This window comes from Vulpes vulpes, chromosome 3, assembly GCF_048418805.1.
Source record: "Vulpes vulpes isolate BD-2025 chromosome 3, VulVul3, whole genome shotgun sequence".
NCBI classification, from domain to species: domain Eukaryota; kingdom Metazoa; phylum Chordata; class Mammalia; order Carnivora; family Canidae; genus Vulpes; species Vulpes vulpes.
Genome location: NC_132782.1, coordinates 103,316,859 through 103,333,952, shown reverse-complemented (window position 1 = coordinate 103,333,952; position 17,094 = coordinate 103,316,859). Strand labels below are relative to the sequence as shown.

General features: G+C 42.5%; 1 protein-coding gene and 1 long non-coding RNA gene across 9 annotated transcripts in view; one reads left to right on the top strand and one right to left on the bottom strand.

Annotated features, from left to right (window-relative positions):
- Window positions 1–11,740, bottom strand: part of PDXDC1 (pyridoxal dependent decarboxylase domain containing 1) — a 52,987-nt gene extending 41,247 nt beyond the window's left edge. The window contains exons 1-2 of one of the 8 annotated variants that reach the window (XM_072753790.1): window positions 10,847–11,077; window positions 8,536–8,662 (exon numbers count right to left, since the gene is read on the bottom strand). Coding sequence is in view for 1 of the 8 variants with exons in the window: in XM_072753789.1 (XP_072609890.1) it covers window positions 10,847–10,867 (21 nt within the window). In the remaining 7 variants the exon portion in view is untranslated. Of the gene's footprint in view, window positions 1–8,535; window positions 8,663–9,960; window positions 10,285–10,533; window positions 10,709–10,846 lie in introns of those variants that run through there. The other 7 variants (XM_072753794.1, XM_072753791.1, XM_072753792.1 and 4 more) reach the window with 7 other exon arrangements.
- On the top strand, window positions 9,966–12,249 carry LOC112923346 (uncharacterized). The gene is made up of 2 exons (XR_003235662.2): window positions 9,966–10,102; window positions 11,637–12,249. It is a non-coding gene; the product is annotated as an uncharacterized lncRNA (long non-coding RNA).
- The last annotated feature ends 4,845 nt before the right edge of the window (window positions 12,250–17,094 follow it).

Here is a 17,094-nt window from a genome sequence, read left to right as displayed (position 1 = left end):
ATAAACTGAGACAGTTCTGGGCCAACCAGGATGTGCAGTTACCCTGGCCTCAACTAAAATGTTCACTCTAGAGCTCACGCCCTCATTCCACCTAGTAGAGTCCATGCAAATGTCTATGGTCCTGGCTGTCTGAGTTAAAAGTAAAATCAGAGACAACAAATAATTTGCAAGTAGTGCACCTGAAGGGCAACTATTTCTAAGACTTCTTTTCCTACCAATAAACACATCTGAATACATTTTGAAATACATTTTGAAATCTTGAGTAAAGTGACCTGACTCAAAATCTGGAGCCTACCAGGAACAAATTCTGGAAAAAAGGTCCTTCTGTTAACAAAATGATCAACAGATTCCAACCATCCCTTTCGAGGCCAGCAGTCTTTAGCTATGTCTTTCCTACTGACCTTAAGCGAGCCAGTCCAGGTTGTGAAGTATGTGAATGTGGGGGTTTTCGGGTGCTTTTCTAGGAAAGAGAGCAGGTGGCTAACTCAGACTTCTGAGCTGGACACCTATGGGCTCTGCTCACCTTTGGTCGCTAAGCCTTAAAAAGGCTGCAGCAATCATACTGTCAAAAAAAACCAACCAAAACAGTGCAACAAAGCATTTATAAAGTGTGTATACCTAATCACAAAACCACTTTACGCTTATTACTGAGGATTCAGAGACAGCTATTACAGTGTTAGTTATCAGACTGCAAATTTATAAATTATATTTCAGTTGTGGTTGATTCTGCTGTGTAATGAAATGGATTCAGTATTTTTGCTTCAATTATATTTAACAAAGATGCATGGTATGGCTTAATGCAATTTCAAAGCTAAGAAAAACCATTTGATTGTGTGGTAATTGTCACAGAACTGAAACAGCTAATTTTGTAAAACAAGCCCCACTATTTGTCATTTTATAAATTTTTTTTAAAGATTTATGTATTCATGAGAGAGACACACAGAGAGAGTGAGTCAGAGACACAGGCAGAGGGAGAAGCAGGCTTCATGCTGGGAGCCCAACGTGGGACGGGATCCGGGGTCTCCAGGATCACACCCTGGGCTGAAGGCGACACTAAACTGCTGAGCCACCTGGACTGCCCCCCCCCCCTTTTTTTAAAAAGATTTTATTTATTTATTCATGAAAGACACACACACACACACACACACATAGAGCATTTTATAAATATTTTTTAAGAGCCCATGTTTACACTAGTTGATTTTCATCACTTTCAGTCAGTGCAGAATATTAAAATTTCCTGCCACTATCAAAAGAAGAAATATTACACTTATGATGTTAAAATACCAATTAAAGTTCTCACAATTTAAATGTTAGAGGAGAAAACTCAAGAGTCAAATCCGAGGTAAAAACAGTAGAAGTAGTCAGGGAGTAATTCTCAAAAGTTTTCTAAAAGCTAGTAGGAAGTTCTAAATTTATCTGGAATAGGGCTGCATGGATTAGTGAAAAAAAAAAATCACTTATTTTTGCTCTTGGCTAGAATTGTATCAACTCAGTATAAAGTAACACCAGTACTATTCCTACCCTTATTTGGAATACAACCTATTTATTATTTTGTTCTATTTAAGTTTTTAAAAACTGTTGGTAGTGACCTGCTAAATTGATCTGACATCCCATATACAGGATGTAACTTGTAGTACAGATGTTGGCAGTTATTAACAACCAAATAAACACTCATTTGTTAATAAAGTTCATTTACTAAGAAGTTGTTTATAACAACCTTTCAAAAATGGTAAGCTGTAGTAGAAAAACAACCATCTTAAGGCATAAAATTTGGGAACTATTGCTCTACAGTCATTTTTAAAATGTTCTCAGCTCTCAAGCATGCTTGATTGAGCTCTTGTATATATTTTTTTCAGTTGAACCAAGTATGAAAACAAAAATCATATATTTACTTTCACATGAATTAGGGGAAACCTCAAACCCTGAATTCATGGACACCACTGTTTAGCAAAATCTAAATTAAAAGGGGGGCGGGGAGAGAAAGGAAGAGAAAGAAAACATATCTGGAAAGAGGCTCAAGGGAACTTTGTAGGGAGATGCAAATGTTCTACATCTTGATCATGCTGGTGGTCATATGTTTGTATATAACTGTATCATTATCCAAACTGTATCATTAGAGTGGGTATTTTTATTGTGCATAAATTGTCCCTCAATTTTATTTTTTTTAAAGATTTTATTTATTTATTCATGAGAGACAGAGAGAGAGAGAGAGAGAGGCAGAGGGAGAAGTAGACTCCATGCAGGGAGCCCAATGCGGGACTCGATCCCTGGACCCCAGGATCATGCGCTGGGCGGAAGGCAGGCACTAAACCACTGAGCCACCCAGGGATCCCTGTCCCTTAATTTTAAAAAGGCAAGCGAATTAATTTAAAGTCAATTTACAAGAAATATTGAGCAATTAATAGTGCAAATGGCAAACATATGGCAAGATTCAAAGATGATATATGAATAACTGCTGCTTGGGAAATATAGAGCTAACCCTTTAAAGAGAAGCAGCTCCCTGTAGAGAGGGAAAAATAAGTCTAAAAATCTAATTTTATTTATTTTTTAAAGATTTATTTATTTATTTAAAGAGAGAGAGAAAGCACAAGCACAAGAGGGAGGCACAGGAGAGAGGAGAACGAATCTCAAGCAGACTCCGTGCTGAGCATGGAGCCCATTGTGGGGCTCAATCTCACAACCTTGAGATCATGACGTGAGCCGAAACCAAGAGTCAGACACTAAACTGACCAGGCCACCCAGGCGCCCCTAAAATGTAATTTTAAGACATATAAATCACAACATTCATCAACAGAAGTAAATAATACTGTATTTTCTTTTTTTTTTTTTAAATGATACTGTATTTTCGATAAACTTTTTCAGAGGAGGAATGTTCACAATTGGGGAATTTTAGGACTATTAACAAAGAAAAACTAAAGCATGTGAGAATACCAGCTGCTCATATTGGACAGAAGACCGTGGTGTCATCAAATGCTAGTTTACCATGTACACATTAGATATATTAAGAAAAAAAATTGCCACCTTTCTTCAATTGATCAAAGCAATCAGAAAAAAACTCCAAAATCCTGTGATTCTAACATACCTACTATTGTGGCCTTCCCTGTCTTTCTAAACGAGGTGAATCCTGGTGATAACCATACAATTATCATCAACTCTCTCAAAATCACTTATTTTCCTCCGCAGCAAAAACAAAAATTGTGCCTGCTATCCAGCACTAGTTCAACAAGTACCCCAAATACTACCCATCTCTAAGAAGCACGAACACAGCAGCACAGCTGTTTCTTTCAGGTCAAGGACAAGAGGAAATTTTTGAGAGGGATTCTCTGGGACAGTGATATAGTGGCAAACCTGGCTTGCCTTTTTGGAATCTCAATTTCTACATTTATAAATACTTTTGCCTGATTTCAACAGAAAAGTTTTCCATTAAAAACTAGGTACTATTGTCTGTGTCTTCTAAGAACTGGATACTCTTGGAAAATCTTTTTTAACTCTCATGGACTGTGTGTGTGAGTGTGTCTGTGACAACATGAAGACTACTGTCATCACTGGCTCATTAAGTAGCTTAATATTCCTAGTTGAAGAGGGATATTCAAATATTGCATAGGGTATTAGTATTTAATCATACCAATTCATCAAGAAGAGAAGCAAAAAAGAATATATGGGGAAAAGGGGCAAAAATAGATGGTAGAGAATAATCTGGTAGAGATAAATAGGCAGCAGTTAGTAACATCAGATCAAACCTGTCACAGAAACATGCGGAGGGTTAAAAAAAAAAAATTCAAATCACTCGCCTTAAGATATCTGTTGGGAATGCTAGGGATCCAAGTCTAAGTTTCAACAAATGTATTGCTAGAGACTACTCCTCTGGAGATCAATTCACTCAGGTTTAAATATATCATGAATAAGTGCTTCCCAACAACTACACAGATCGAAAAGTACCACATATCAAGCAAACTATTTCTAAGACGTCTACTAGTTCATCTGGAATCACACATTTATCTTGGAACACAAAAAAATTGCCTACAGAAAAGCATGCTATCGTCACTGGAAAATAGAAGTCTTTCATTCCAGTGTTTCCTAGGACTTGGGGATGGAATCAGAAAGAGAAAGATATCCATTATCCTCACCAATATCACTCTGTCCCACGCTGAATTGGAACTTTGTAGGATTAACGCTGCTAGATTTAATCTTTCTGAGGAAAGGAACCCATCAATTCTGAAGCCTTCATGTGGATCTATGCATCTTCAGACCTTTAAGGCTGAACTGTGTGGGGACCCCTTGGTGGCTCAGTGGTTGAGCATCTGCCCTGGGCTCAGGTTGTGATCCTGGGGTCCTGGGATAGAGCCCCCCATCTGACTCCCCTGAGGGAGCCTGTTTCTTTCTCCCTCTGCTTATGTCTCTAGTGAATAAATATATAAAATCTTTTTTTTTTTAAAGGCTGAAAGTGGGATCCCTGGGTGGCGGAGCGGTTTAGCGCCTGCCTTTGGCCCAGGGCGCGATCCTGGAGACCTGGGATCGAATCCCACGTCGGGCTCCCGGTGCATGGAGCCTGCTTCTCCCTCTGCCTGTGTCTCTGCCTCTCTCTCTCTCTCTCACTGTGTGCCTATCATAAATAATTAAAAAAATTTAAAAAAAAATAAAGGCTGAAAGTGAAACTGCTTACATTCAACTGTTTTTATTTTTATTTTTATTTATGATAGTCACAGAGAGAGAGAGAGAGAGGCAGAGACACAGGCAGAGGGAGAAGCAGGCTCCATGCACCGGGAGCCCGACGTGGGATTCGATCCCAGGTCTCCAGGATCGCGCCCTGGGCCAAAGGCAGGCGCTAAACCGCTCCGCCACCCAGGGATCCCCATTCAACTGTTTTTAAAGCACAAAACCCACAACTTCATAGGATTCCACCTAATACAATGTCTAGTCTAATAAGTAATTCAGTCTCACTAGGATCCTAAGATCACTGTAGCTAAATGTTCAATGTCACGGAGTTCGCGTTTTATTTTCTAAGTAGGCTCCACACTGAGCATGGAGTCCAACATGAAGCTAAAATTCACAACCCTGAGATCGAAAACTGAGCTGAAAGTGAGAGTCAGACACTCAACCCAACTGAGCCTCCCAAGCATCCCCCAGAGCTGCACTTTAAAATGAGAGCTTTATTTTGCTGTTTCTGCTTTTCTGCACATAGGAAGAAGGTTCTATTTGAAAAGTGTACTCTTCCCTCAGTCATTTGAAACTCAGAATGCATTTTCCACAGAAATAAAAAGTGATAGGGTCCCAGGCTAGATGTCAAGGACCATCCAGCTTTTTTTTTTTTTAAAAGATTTATTTATCCATTCATGAGAAACACACAGAGAGAGAGAGAGAGACAGATAGACATAGGCAGAGGGAGAAGCAGACTCCCTGAAGAGAGCCTGATGTGGGACTCCATCCTAGATCCTGGGATCATGCCCTGAGCTGAAGGCACACGCTCAACCGCTGAGCCACCCAGGCATTCCCAAGGACCATCCAGCTTTTTTTTTTTTTTTTTTTAATTTTTATTTATTTATGATAGTCACAGAGAGAGAGAGAGAGAGGCAGAGACACAGGCAGAGGAAGAAGCAGGCTCCATGCACCGGGAGCCCGACGTGGGATTCGATCCAGGGTCTTCCGGATCGCGCCCTGGGCCAAAGGCAGGCGCCAAACCGCTGCGCCACCCAGGGATCCCAACCATCCAGCTTTAAGGCAACTAAATACTGGGCATTTAATAAAGCAAAAAATGATTGTGATAACAGAAATCAAACAAAAATATTAAAAATATTTTCATTTTGAATATTGCTTGGAAAAAAATAGATGTAAGCTAAGTTTGGGACACTTTCAAAGTGATTGGAAGCGTATTTTTAATAATTTTTTATAACTGATTTAACTTCAAAATACGAAACTGGTTTCCGTTTTCAAAATACGAAACTTAATTTACATTCTACCAGCAATATGATATGGGGCACAATCATTATAAAGTAAACATTTACATTTCAATTACATCTTTAACAAACTCTAGAAAAGCCATGGTTCTGAATATTCTACCTAAAGAATCCGCCCCCCCCCCCCCCGCCCCCCAAAAAATCTCTCCCACAAAAAATCTTTCCTGGGCACTCAACTCCATGCAGTCCCCATTTTTTTCCTTAATACTTTTTACTCCTCCTTGCTATACACAAGGATTTGTCTAAACATGTATGCCCCTATCAGAACATAACCTCCTGCAAGGATCAGGTCTTATTCACCTCATGTTTCTCTCAGGAATGGCCTCTGAACAAAGCCAGCCTTCAATAAAAATTCTAAATCAGGGGCAGCCCGGGTAGCTCAGCGGTTTAGCGCTGCCTTCAGCTCAGGGTGTGATCCTGGAGACCGGGGATCGAGTCCCACGTCCGGTTCCCTGCGTGGAGCCTGCTTCTCCCTCTGCCTGTGTCTCTGCCTCTCTCTGTGTCTCTATGAATAAATAAATTTTTTTAAAAAAAAATTCTAAATCAAAGCAGGCTACTGCTTTAGGTGAAAACAGCTGACATTAAACTCAGGCAATTTCTACCTATAATCGTAACTCAATCTTAGGTATGGGGGAACACACTGGGGACTATAGACAGCTCTGTCACTGACTGCCTCTGTAATCTCGAATAAATCAAAAATCATGAAGGTCATAAATTTTTAGGATCAGGAACTTTGTACCATGTTTTCCCGACACCCAGCATTTGATAATCATTTACCACTTCAGCCACCATGCACCTGTATGCAAAACACTTACATTATGATGATACAGGGATCGGCTTTAAGTGAATGCTAAAATTACAGCCTATCATTTCCCGTCACCTTTTCTACAAGGTCTAAAGGATCAGACCACAGAAAATCGTTATTTCAAACATGGCTAATAGAGGTTCCTTTTGTGAACTTTTCAAATAAAAACCAGGAATAGAAATTCTGGTAGTCTGTATAGGTAATAATCAGGATGTTCCGGTCATGCTCCTATCGCTCCTTATAAACTTACAAACAGTGAGACGAAAGAATTTTCCAATATCAGGTCCAAAGGCGGGGGAAAACTTTGCTCGGAATGAGGGAATGAGTACAAGAAAAAATAATAGATCGGTATGCAATTATTTCGATCAGAAACAGGGTCAAAGTTGCCTCTTTTAGAGAGGAGAATTAGATACAACAATAAATAAAAGAGCCCCACTCTACAGTGCTGCCCAACAGAACAGTCTGTGATCATGGAAATGTCCTACATCTATGCTCTCTGGTAGTGCAGCCACAAGCCACACTGTCTGTTGAGCACTTGAAATGCGCCGACCGAGGAACTGTGTTTTAGATTTTACTTAATTTTAATTAACATAAATTTAAGTAGCCAAACCATACCCAACAGCACAGCTCCAGATTCTCTAAATCAGTGGTTCTCAACTAGAGGCAATCTCCCCAACCCCAGGAACAACAATTGCTTCATTTGGAGACTCTGGTTCTTCCACCGTGAGAAATGCTCCTGGTAGAGGACAGGGATGCCACTAAACATTCTACAATGCACAGCACACCCTCTCACAACAGAGAATTATCCAACCCAGAATGCCAGTAGGGCTGCATTTAAGTTGATTCAAGGTTAGAATTAAAGTCAATGCAAACAAACTGCAATACACTTTATCCAAACATAACACCCAGGAAGAATGAGCTTTTCCAAACAACAGAAAAAGGTCTGGGCTGTTGCACAAGTTTAAAGTAGCAGGATTTTATTTAAAAAGTGTATGTAGGTGTGTTCACTTATTAAGATATAGAGCATCAGAGTAATTACTTCCTGCAGCATTTTTTTTAAACTTGACTATTAACATAAGTAAACACTGTGAGACTATGTGACAGGGTCTTGTTCCTTGGAGGTGGACACACAGTACTGGGGCGCTGAGGCTCCTACACCTACTCTTCTGGTTTGAATGCCCTGCCCCTTCAATTGACCTGTCTTGATTTCTTGAGACTTCACTAATTTCAGATACAACGGATACTACTGTGAAAGAAAAGCAAGCAAGACAAGAAAAGGGTTCTGTCATTGCAGGTCTCTTTTCTATATAGATTAAAGAAAAACCAAGACTACAAAATTATATTTGGACCAAAGGAAATGTACTCACTGATTCTACTAAATGATGATGGACTACTACATTTTAGAGAGTGCAATTACTTGAAATTAGAGGATGGGAATCAAATAACATTGTGGTTTCTGTAGCCAGTATAAATTATGCAAGGATCAGTTTAAATGCGATCATTCAGAACTGCTCAAATAGTTCTCGAATTTATATTTGCGATGTAGAATTTAGCCCAGAATAGCCTCAAAGAAACAGGAATAATGGACACAATTCAATGTTTTTACTTTGATTCAAATGGTCTTTCAGAACATGAAACCCCTAACATTCATATTATAGCAATTCTTTTTCTTTTCTGCCCACTTAGCACCAACAGAAATTGTTCATTACATGTGAGGCCCTCTATTGCTACAGGGAATACAAAAATAAGACACAGTCTTAGCTTTCAAAAACTTACATTCAGAATTTCCACATTGGCCTAAGGCAGAAACTTCCAGCCCACATTCTGAATTCCTCAAAGATCACTGCCATCTTTGCGAATGCTCCAGCCTTAAGTTCTTTGGAGTTTCAGTACTTCTTCAGATCTTCATTTGGAGAGTTTACAATATTTATTTATTTATTTATTTATTCATTCATTCATTCATTTATTTATTTATTTTTAAATTTTTTTATTTTTAAATTTTTTTTTTATTTTTTTAGAGTTTACAATCTTTTATCATCGATTAACATTTACAGGGAGAAACCAGTGTCATCGACTAGTTAAATGCCAGAAAAGTAATATTTAAAGTGGGATTCCAACCCATTCTGTTTTTCAGATTTGCCTATAAAAAAGTATCTGTGGAGGAAAGATCACACCAGTTCTTTAGGTTCCTAAATGAAAAGACACAAAGCCCATTCTGTCCTATGAAAATGGGACAGGAAACAACACTGGAGAGGCAATCTTAGCATCATTTTATGTTCCAACTACTGACATCACACATATGATCCAGACCAGGAACGCTCAGCTCAGCCATGACTAACATTTTAAGCAGATAATTCTCTGGTACTGAGGCTGTCCTGTGCAAGGTGGGAGGTTTAGCAGCATCCTTGGCCTCTCTACCCCACTCTGTGCCAGCAGCACTCCCTACCCCTCTAGTGTGACCATCAGAAAGGTCTCCAGACAAGCTGCCAAATGTCCCCTGGGGAATAAAACTGCACATGGCCGAGAATCACTGACCTAACCTGTAACTCCAAGTACCGCAGGGTAGACATTGTACTTAATCACACGCCTGGAAAGACTTTATTCCTAGCCAGCAGAACATGCAACACTAAAAACATCATCTTATTTTTCTTTTTCTTGACTGCCTTCCGCCCAGTCTATGAGAAACCAGAGGCGTAGGCTATACCACTGACTGGAGGCACCTGAACACATCTGGCTGAACTGCTACAATTACTCCCTTCAACTTGCCAGGGACAAGGGAGTGAATCTACAGCAGCTGCCACGCTGGAAAAAGAAAAAAGAAAAGAAAGAAAGAAAGAAAAAAAGACAAAGTATGTCATTTCTGCCCGTTCAAAATCAACATATAGCAACCTTAAAACGCTAGCACTGGGCAGCCCGGGTGGCTCAGCGGTTTAGCGCCGCCTTCAGCCCGGGGCGTGACCCTGGAGATCCGGGATCGGATCTGATCCCACGTCGGGCTCCCCGCGCGGATCCTGCTTCTCCCTCTGCCTGTGCCTCTGCTTCTCTCTCTCCGCGTGGTCTCTCATGAGTAAATACATAAAATCTTAAACAAACAAACAAACAAACAAAAAAAGCTAGCATTGCTCCGGAATTCTACATGCATTAAAAGAAACCCCTGGGTCTGCACAAGCAGATTCCCCAAACTTGAAGAGGGAGAAGGACCTGAAGGGAAGGCCGAACGCCAGGTTCCGAAGACAGGTCTCCGTGAAGGGATGCAAGCCCTGGTTCTCTCTCATCTACGGGCCCTAAACATCCAGGACGACTAGGAGGATCCGCCTCCGCTTTGCCCAAAGCGGTCAGCCAGGTACAGACATCACGCTGCTGCTTCCCCACGGCGAACCACAGGAAATCGTGGCTATCTGTGGATTTCGGAGAGGGCCGGGCCGGGGGTGGGTAGGGGTGGGGTGGGGTGGGGTGCGCCACGAGCTGCCGGAGTAGCAGCAAAACCCCGCCAAACGCAATTCCCCATCTACAGAAGACGCACCCCTCCGTGACCCCGCGGGAGCGGGGGGGGGGGCTCCCAGCTCTTCCCAAACCGCGGCGTCAGAATCACGTGGGGGAGGGGAGGGGAGGGGAGGGGACGAGGGGGCGAGAGAATCTGCAAAGCCGTCCCGCCCCCACGGGTTCCGACCCTAGGGGCGAAAATCTGGAGCTCCCGGGTGAGGATTCCTGGTCACGCTGAAGTTCAGTCTCCACCCCCGCCCCCTGCAAATTGGGAGACCACTGAAAACCTACAAGCTTGCAGCTGGCTCCGAGGCAACCCGGGCTCCTGTGCAGGCTCTCCCGGGGCCGCGAGCTGTTGGGGCTGCTCGCGCAGGCCCCAAGGTCGGCCCCGCGGCAGAAGCGGCCGCGCTTCCCCCCGCCCACGGGGACCGTGACGTGCCCGGGCCTCCGCCGCCAGGGCGCCCCCGGCACGGCCGGTGAGCGCCCCCCTCCCCGGTCACAATGGCAGCTCGCGACCGGGAAACAGTCGCCCCGGAGGCGGGTGCAGGGGGGAGGCGGGGGGGGCTCCCGGGCCGCAGCGCGACCCCCCAGCCCGAGTACGGACCTTCTCCAGGGACGCGTCCATGGCTGAGGCGGCCGGCAGAGCCCAGTGGAGGCCCCCGCGGCCCGAGCGTTACTTCCGCCTCCCGCGGCCAGCCGCGGTTTCCACGCTGGCAGCGCTGACGTCCCCCCGCGGCCGCGGCCGGCGGGGCGGAGACGAGGAGGAGCCGCCCGGCGTCGCTGCGCGGTGGGAAATCTGCGGGTCGCGGGGAGGCAGGGGGCGGGGCCTCTCCGTGGGGGGGGCCTCCGGGCTTCCGTACGCTGCCGTCACGCCGGCCAGTCCTAACGTTTCCAGGTGGAGGGGGGGGACGCACGGTGGGGCCGCCCCAAATTTTCAGAAACCCTGCGCAAGCGTCGGGGCAGACACATAATAACCACAAATGAGCACTCCCGTACTGAGAGGCTGGAAAATTCCAGTGAGCGCACCTGTGCTTCCAGGCCCAGGCTTCCAAGGGCTCCCCACTGTCAACCTCCCTCGGGAATGGAACAGGCCATGCGCCACAGGGGGGCGGGGCCGGCGAGCACCGCAGCGCATGCGCAGGATCTGCACTTTGCAAGGTGCCGAGGGGTTTGCGGAGAGGGGGGGACGGTTCAGGTATGAGGTTCTCCAGGGATGCGCGCACGGAAAGAGGTGCTTGTGCAAGGCGGGGTGGTTGTCTCCGATCTTTTACCGCAGAATTCCAGGCGGAAGAGGCTTTGAGACAACTGGTGCAGCTTCTTCCATTATGTTAAGCCGTACTTAGGGCTTGTCAGGTGGTGATGATGATGATAGTTACTCCTGTTCCACTTTATAGTGCAGCAGCCCTGTGATGGAGAGATCGTTATCCATTTCCCGGTGCTCGTCTAGCGGGGCGTCCAGACCCAAGCACCCTGACTGCGGCACCTGTCCACTACCCACACTGCCTCCGTGGCCGCCTCCACCTCTGCGGTATGATCGTGATGTGTGTCTGACGAATGGGAGAGGCCATGCATTTGCTTAATATATTGCGCTAATGAGGAAAGCTGCAACAGACGAGCCTACCACGTTTGCAGTCAGTAAAACACTTCACCAGAGGGGCGCCTAGGGGGCTCACAGTGGCTGAGCGTCTGCCTTCAGCTCAGGGCGTGACCCCGGGGTCTCGGGATCGAGTCCTGCATCAGGTCCCCTGCAGGGAGCCTGCTTCCCCCTCTGCCTCTCTCTGTGTCTCTCATGAATAAACAAATAAAATCTTAACAAAACACCACTTCCCCCAAAGACATTACAGCCGCAAAACCATCCCCTTTCCCCTCCTCTGTTGTGCACATCTCTTCTGAAATTTGTGTAAACAGCTGGGGTTTCAGTATAGTAATTAATATGTTTCGCGCTATCTAACTCGTATTTGGTAAACTGCCCAGCTACGTTAATAAAATTGTTTTCTACCAAAGGAAGCCTTGTGTGCGGCTGGCTCAGAGCGACCCAAGGGAACTAACTATTCAGATTCTGAGTTCTGCCAACAGAAGGAAAGATAGATTTATGATGTCTTCCAAGGTCTCACGTTGAATATACCTCTGCTTGATCAAAACACATCACTATTTCCAAGTTATTATGAAAATGTTCAGACATTTGGGAAAAACAACCGTACAGTAAACAACCACATGTCCACTTTTTAGATTCTACAATGAGCATTTCCCCATATTTGCTTTCTTACGTAAGCATCTATCTATCCATCAGTATATCTTCTGTTCTGGTAGACTTAAAAGTTGTAGACATCAGTATGTTTCACCCCTGAGCATCTCAGCATGAATCATTAAAAAAATCATCATTTCGGGGATACCTGGGTGGCTCAGTGGTTGAGCATCTGCATTCAGCTCAGGTTGTGACCCCCCCCCCCCCCCGCCGGGGTCCTGGGATCAAGTCCTGCATCACGTCCTCTGCAGGGAGCCTGCTTCTCCCTCTGCCTATGTCTCTGCTTCTCTGTGTCTCTCATGAATAAATTTTTAAAAATTGATAATTTCTAAAGCCACCTCCAAGTATCTGCCCATTACATTATAAAGTAGATTATATGACATGGAAACTAGAGAGATGAAACTAACCTGTTCTATTCTAAAAGTAAACTTTAAAACATGAAAATTATTCCCATGTGAAAAAGTGGGAATAATTCATTTAGTATTTACCCAAATAATGCTGACTTCAGCAACACATACTAATATTTACCCAAATATGTTTGTTAGCTGCCATCTTGAACAGTTAGGTGCTGGGAATACAAAAATAAGACACTATCTCTGCCTTTAAGGAAACTCTTTTTACTTTGGGACCCAGAGGAAGGCCTGTGAAACTCCTGAAACTATACGCCAAATTTTGTATTTGAGTGCATTTGTCTGGGGGAAAAATATCCAAAGCTTTCCTTTTATAAAGTCTGTCTGTGACACCACACAGCAAAATAAGTTAAAAAACTATTTGCCTTGTGGTTGGACAGATATGTACGCTGATAAATTATTATGCAGTGTTCTTTGAGCTAGTACAGACATATGAGAAAAAAAATACTGTAGGAAGCCAAAGCATGAAATCACTCATTGTGAGAACATTTGGCTTATACATGCTGATACAGACCTTTTCCTGATTCATAGGCAAAAAAAAAAAAAAAAAAAAAAGGTCTGATACAGATCTTTTCCTGATTCATAGACCAAAAAAAAGTAAAAAAAAAAAAAAAAGTGGTTATTTTTCCCTTTGAGTCCATTCACATGATTTTTGTGGCACCCTGATTGACATTTAAATAACCATATTGTAGATGTTGCTTTTAACCTCTAACTTTTTGAATCAACCAAGCGACACCTATGGACGATGTATTTACTATTCACCACGGCAATATAAAATTAATAAATTACAAAAAAGTGGGAGGGAAGAGGCAAGGTGAGTAGGAATAAAAATGGAATTACTAATGTCTTCAACTTCATTTCAGAGTGTGAGTAAATACTCGCTAAAAGGTCTAAATCAAGATTCAAAGTTTGCAATGTGATCTTTAAAGGTATAAAGGGTATTCACTTTTATCTCTAGAAGAAATAAAATTAACAAAAATCAGAAGGTGGAGAGGATAGGCGAGCCAGTGCAAACGGCAATGAATTTCCCATTTTTAGAGTAAGGGAACAATAGATTCTTTCTAAATTAAGAAACAGATACAAAAATATTTTTTACAAAGTAAAAGGTGAAAGTTTCTATAGAATGGGAGTAGGGGTTTTGAGATAAGGAAAAAGAAATTGGCAATATCCCATTTTATATTCTTCTATACTATCTGAATTTTTGCCTTTTGTATGCATTCCTCTTATGAATTAAAAAAAAAGTTAAGTAAATTGCCTGTAAAAAAATAGATTTCAATAATTTTTAAAACCTTACCTTTACCGGGCAATTTTGGAAAGAAGTCTGCAGTTCCTAAAGACGACTTGAGGTGGCAACGCTGAGACCTTGCTTGGTTAGTTTGGCAGAATTCATAAGCAGAGTTAGAAGGAGGAGGGAAAGTGGATAGGGTAACTAGGTGACCGGCGTTAAGGAGGGCACAGGATGAGATGAGCACTGGGTATTAGAATATATCCTGGCAAGCTGAATTTAAATAAATTAATAAATATTTTAAAACCCAAGTTTTATCGTTAAAATATAGGAAACAGCTTAAAAGAAATGAATTGTTCTTGACTAACATCAGTAATCACAGTTCCCTCTATGAGAGAAAGCTTCTCAGACATCACACTAGGAGCCCCTGCCTGAAACAATCCCAGCTCCCCTGACCCCAAGAAAAAAAATAACCACTTTCTGACCTTTACAGCATTATATACCCAATTTCTTTATACATAGTCTCTCCATATACATATATATGCATCTGTATATGTATGTATAGTCTCTTTTAATCTGTAGGTTTTCCAAATCTTTTTTTTCCTTTTATATTTGATTTGTTGAAGACATCAGGCCACTGTTCTAGAATTTTCCTTAGTCTGGATTTTCTTGGTCTCTGTATTTCCTGCAAATTGGTAATTGAATCTAAAGCTTAATCAAGTTCAGGTTTGAAGTTCTGGGGACCTGTTCAGAGACGGCTGTGGTTCTCCTCATCAGGAGGCATGCGGTACCTGTTTTCTTTTTTTGTGTTATCAGGCATTAACATTCTTTACATTAATTCTGACCTAAATGAGAAAACCGGTGAATTTTATTATGTCACCTATATTTTGGTATCCAAGGAAGTTTGCCAAGATACGATTTCTCATCACCCTTTCATTTTTCATTTTGTTTTGACATAATTTCAGACTTGTAGGAAAGTTGCAAGGAGAGTACAAAGAATTCTCTTAAACCCTTCACTCAAATCTCCCAAATGTTAACATGTCACCACATTTGCTATAATGTTCTCTCTAAATGAATACATAAATATGAATAAACACGTATTTTTTCCCTCTGAATCATTTCCTAGTTGGTTGCAGATGATATTACTTCCTAATCAATGGACTCTATTCACATTTTGACAATTTTCCCAGTAAAGTCCTTAATAGAAGGCCTGGAATAGCATGCTCTCTTTTTAAAAAAAAATTTTTTTTAATTTTATTTATTCATGAGAGACACACAGAGAGAGAAGTGGGCAGAGACATGGGCAGAGGGAGAAACAGCTACTCCCCATGAGTAGCCCAACGTGGGACTTGATCCCAGGACCCCAGGACTCCAGGATCAGGACCTGAGCCAAAGGCAGACGCTCAACCACTGAGCCACCCAGGTGTCCCTGGAACAGCATGCTCTTGAACAGTTCTTCAGTCTTTGTGTGTCTCACAACAAATACAGGACAAAAACCTTGTAAACTGTTCATCAATGTGGGGTTTCCATCTAGTTTTAAAAGATCCTAATGTTGATTTTTTGAAGCTTTGTGATTTTCCTCTATAAGCAGATTGTATGGAGCAGAGACCCATCTGATCTAGAAGTAGGCGAGTTTCTTATTATTCACAAATCTAATAATCATGTTTTCCTCCCAAAAAGCCTTCAAAAGGCTATAAAAGTATTTTTTTTTTTACTGTAGACTTCTAAATCAAAGTTATAAGTATTGGATTACACATAGGCCAGTTTTTTCCTGGTTCATAGACTAGCACAGTGTGAGCTCAGATTCTAGATCCAAAAAAACCTGAGCTCTTTACACCGAAAAGCTACTTGGGCCAGTTGCTTAACTTTGTGCTGTTTTAGTTTACTGATCTGAAAATTCAGGTTATACTTGTCTTTTAGTGTTCTTTAAACATTCTTGTGGTTTTTACATCAAAAACAAGCAAACAAAAAACTCCCCCGTAGAGCACATCCACATCCTCCTCCAGTTACATTTATGGTCTCAAGTTTCATCACATGTGTACCACCAACTCATCTCAATCTGGCTTCAGCTGCTTCATTCCACCTAACCCTCAGTAACATCGTCCCAATCCATTTTACACAATATGTCTTAGCTGCATTAGATCCAGTTAATCACCTACTTTTCTTTTCTTTCTTTTTTTAAAAGATTTTTAAAATGCTCCCCTGTGGGGAGCATGATGCGGGATTCGATCCCAGGACCCTGGGACCACAACCTGAGCCAAAGGCAGAGACTCAGCCACTGAGCCACTCAGGTGCCCCAAATCACGTCCTTCCCAAAACCGAGACTTCCTTGGCTTCCCAAGATGAAACTCTCCATTGTGCTCTCCTCTGCCTGCCTCTTCTCCACCCTTCTTCCTCTGTCCAACATTTATTTAATTTACTGGATTTTCTCAGCCTTCAGCTCTAACAGTCTTCTCTCCCTCTCCCTTGTATTCTCCACCTTTTACTAACATCTAGAAAGCAGTATTGTTTTCATACTGACAGTCAACTAATCCAGAAGTTGTGAAGTCAATTTACTGTGTCCTGACTCGCAATTTGGAAAAACTGAATTGGACTAGGAAACATCATGGCGCATTATATGGAGTAAGGATAATTAGGAAACAATCCACATGTCCCTCAATAGCAAAAAGAAAAATATTTGTTGCCTATCCATACTACACAGCCATAAAAAGGAACTACAGACACGTGGAATGCCATAAAAGTCAGTATTTTCTGTAAAGGTCCAGGTGGAAAGTGGTACATATTTCAGGCTTTGAGGACCATTCAGTCTCTGGCACAACACTGTATAGCATGAAAGTAGTTACAGACAATATGTAAGCAAAGGAGTCAATGCTATCTCCCAATAAAACTTTATTGATGGGGTAGCCCGGGTGGCTCAGCGGTTTATGCCACCTTCAGCCCAGGGTGTGATCCTGGAGACCTGGGATTGGGTC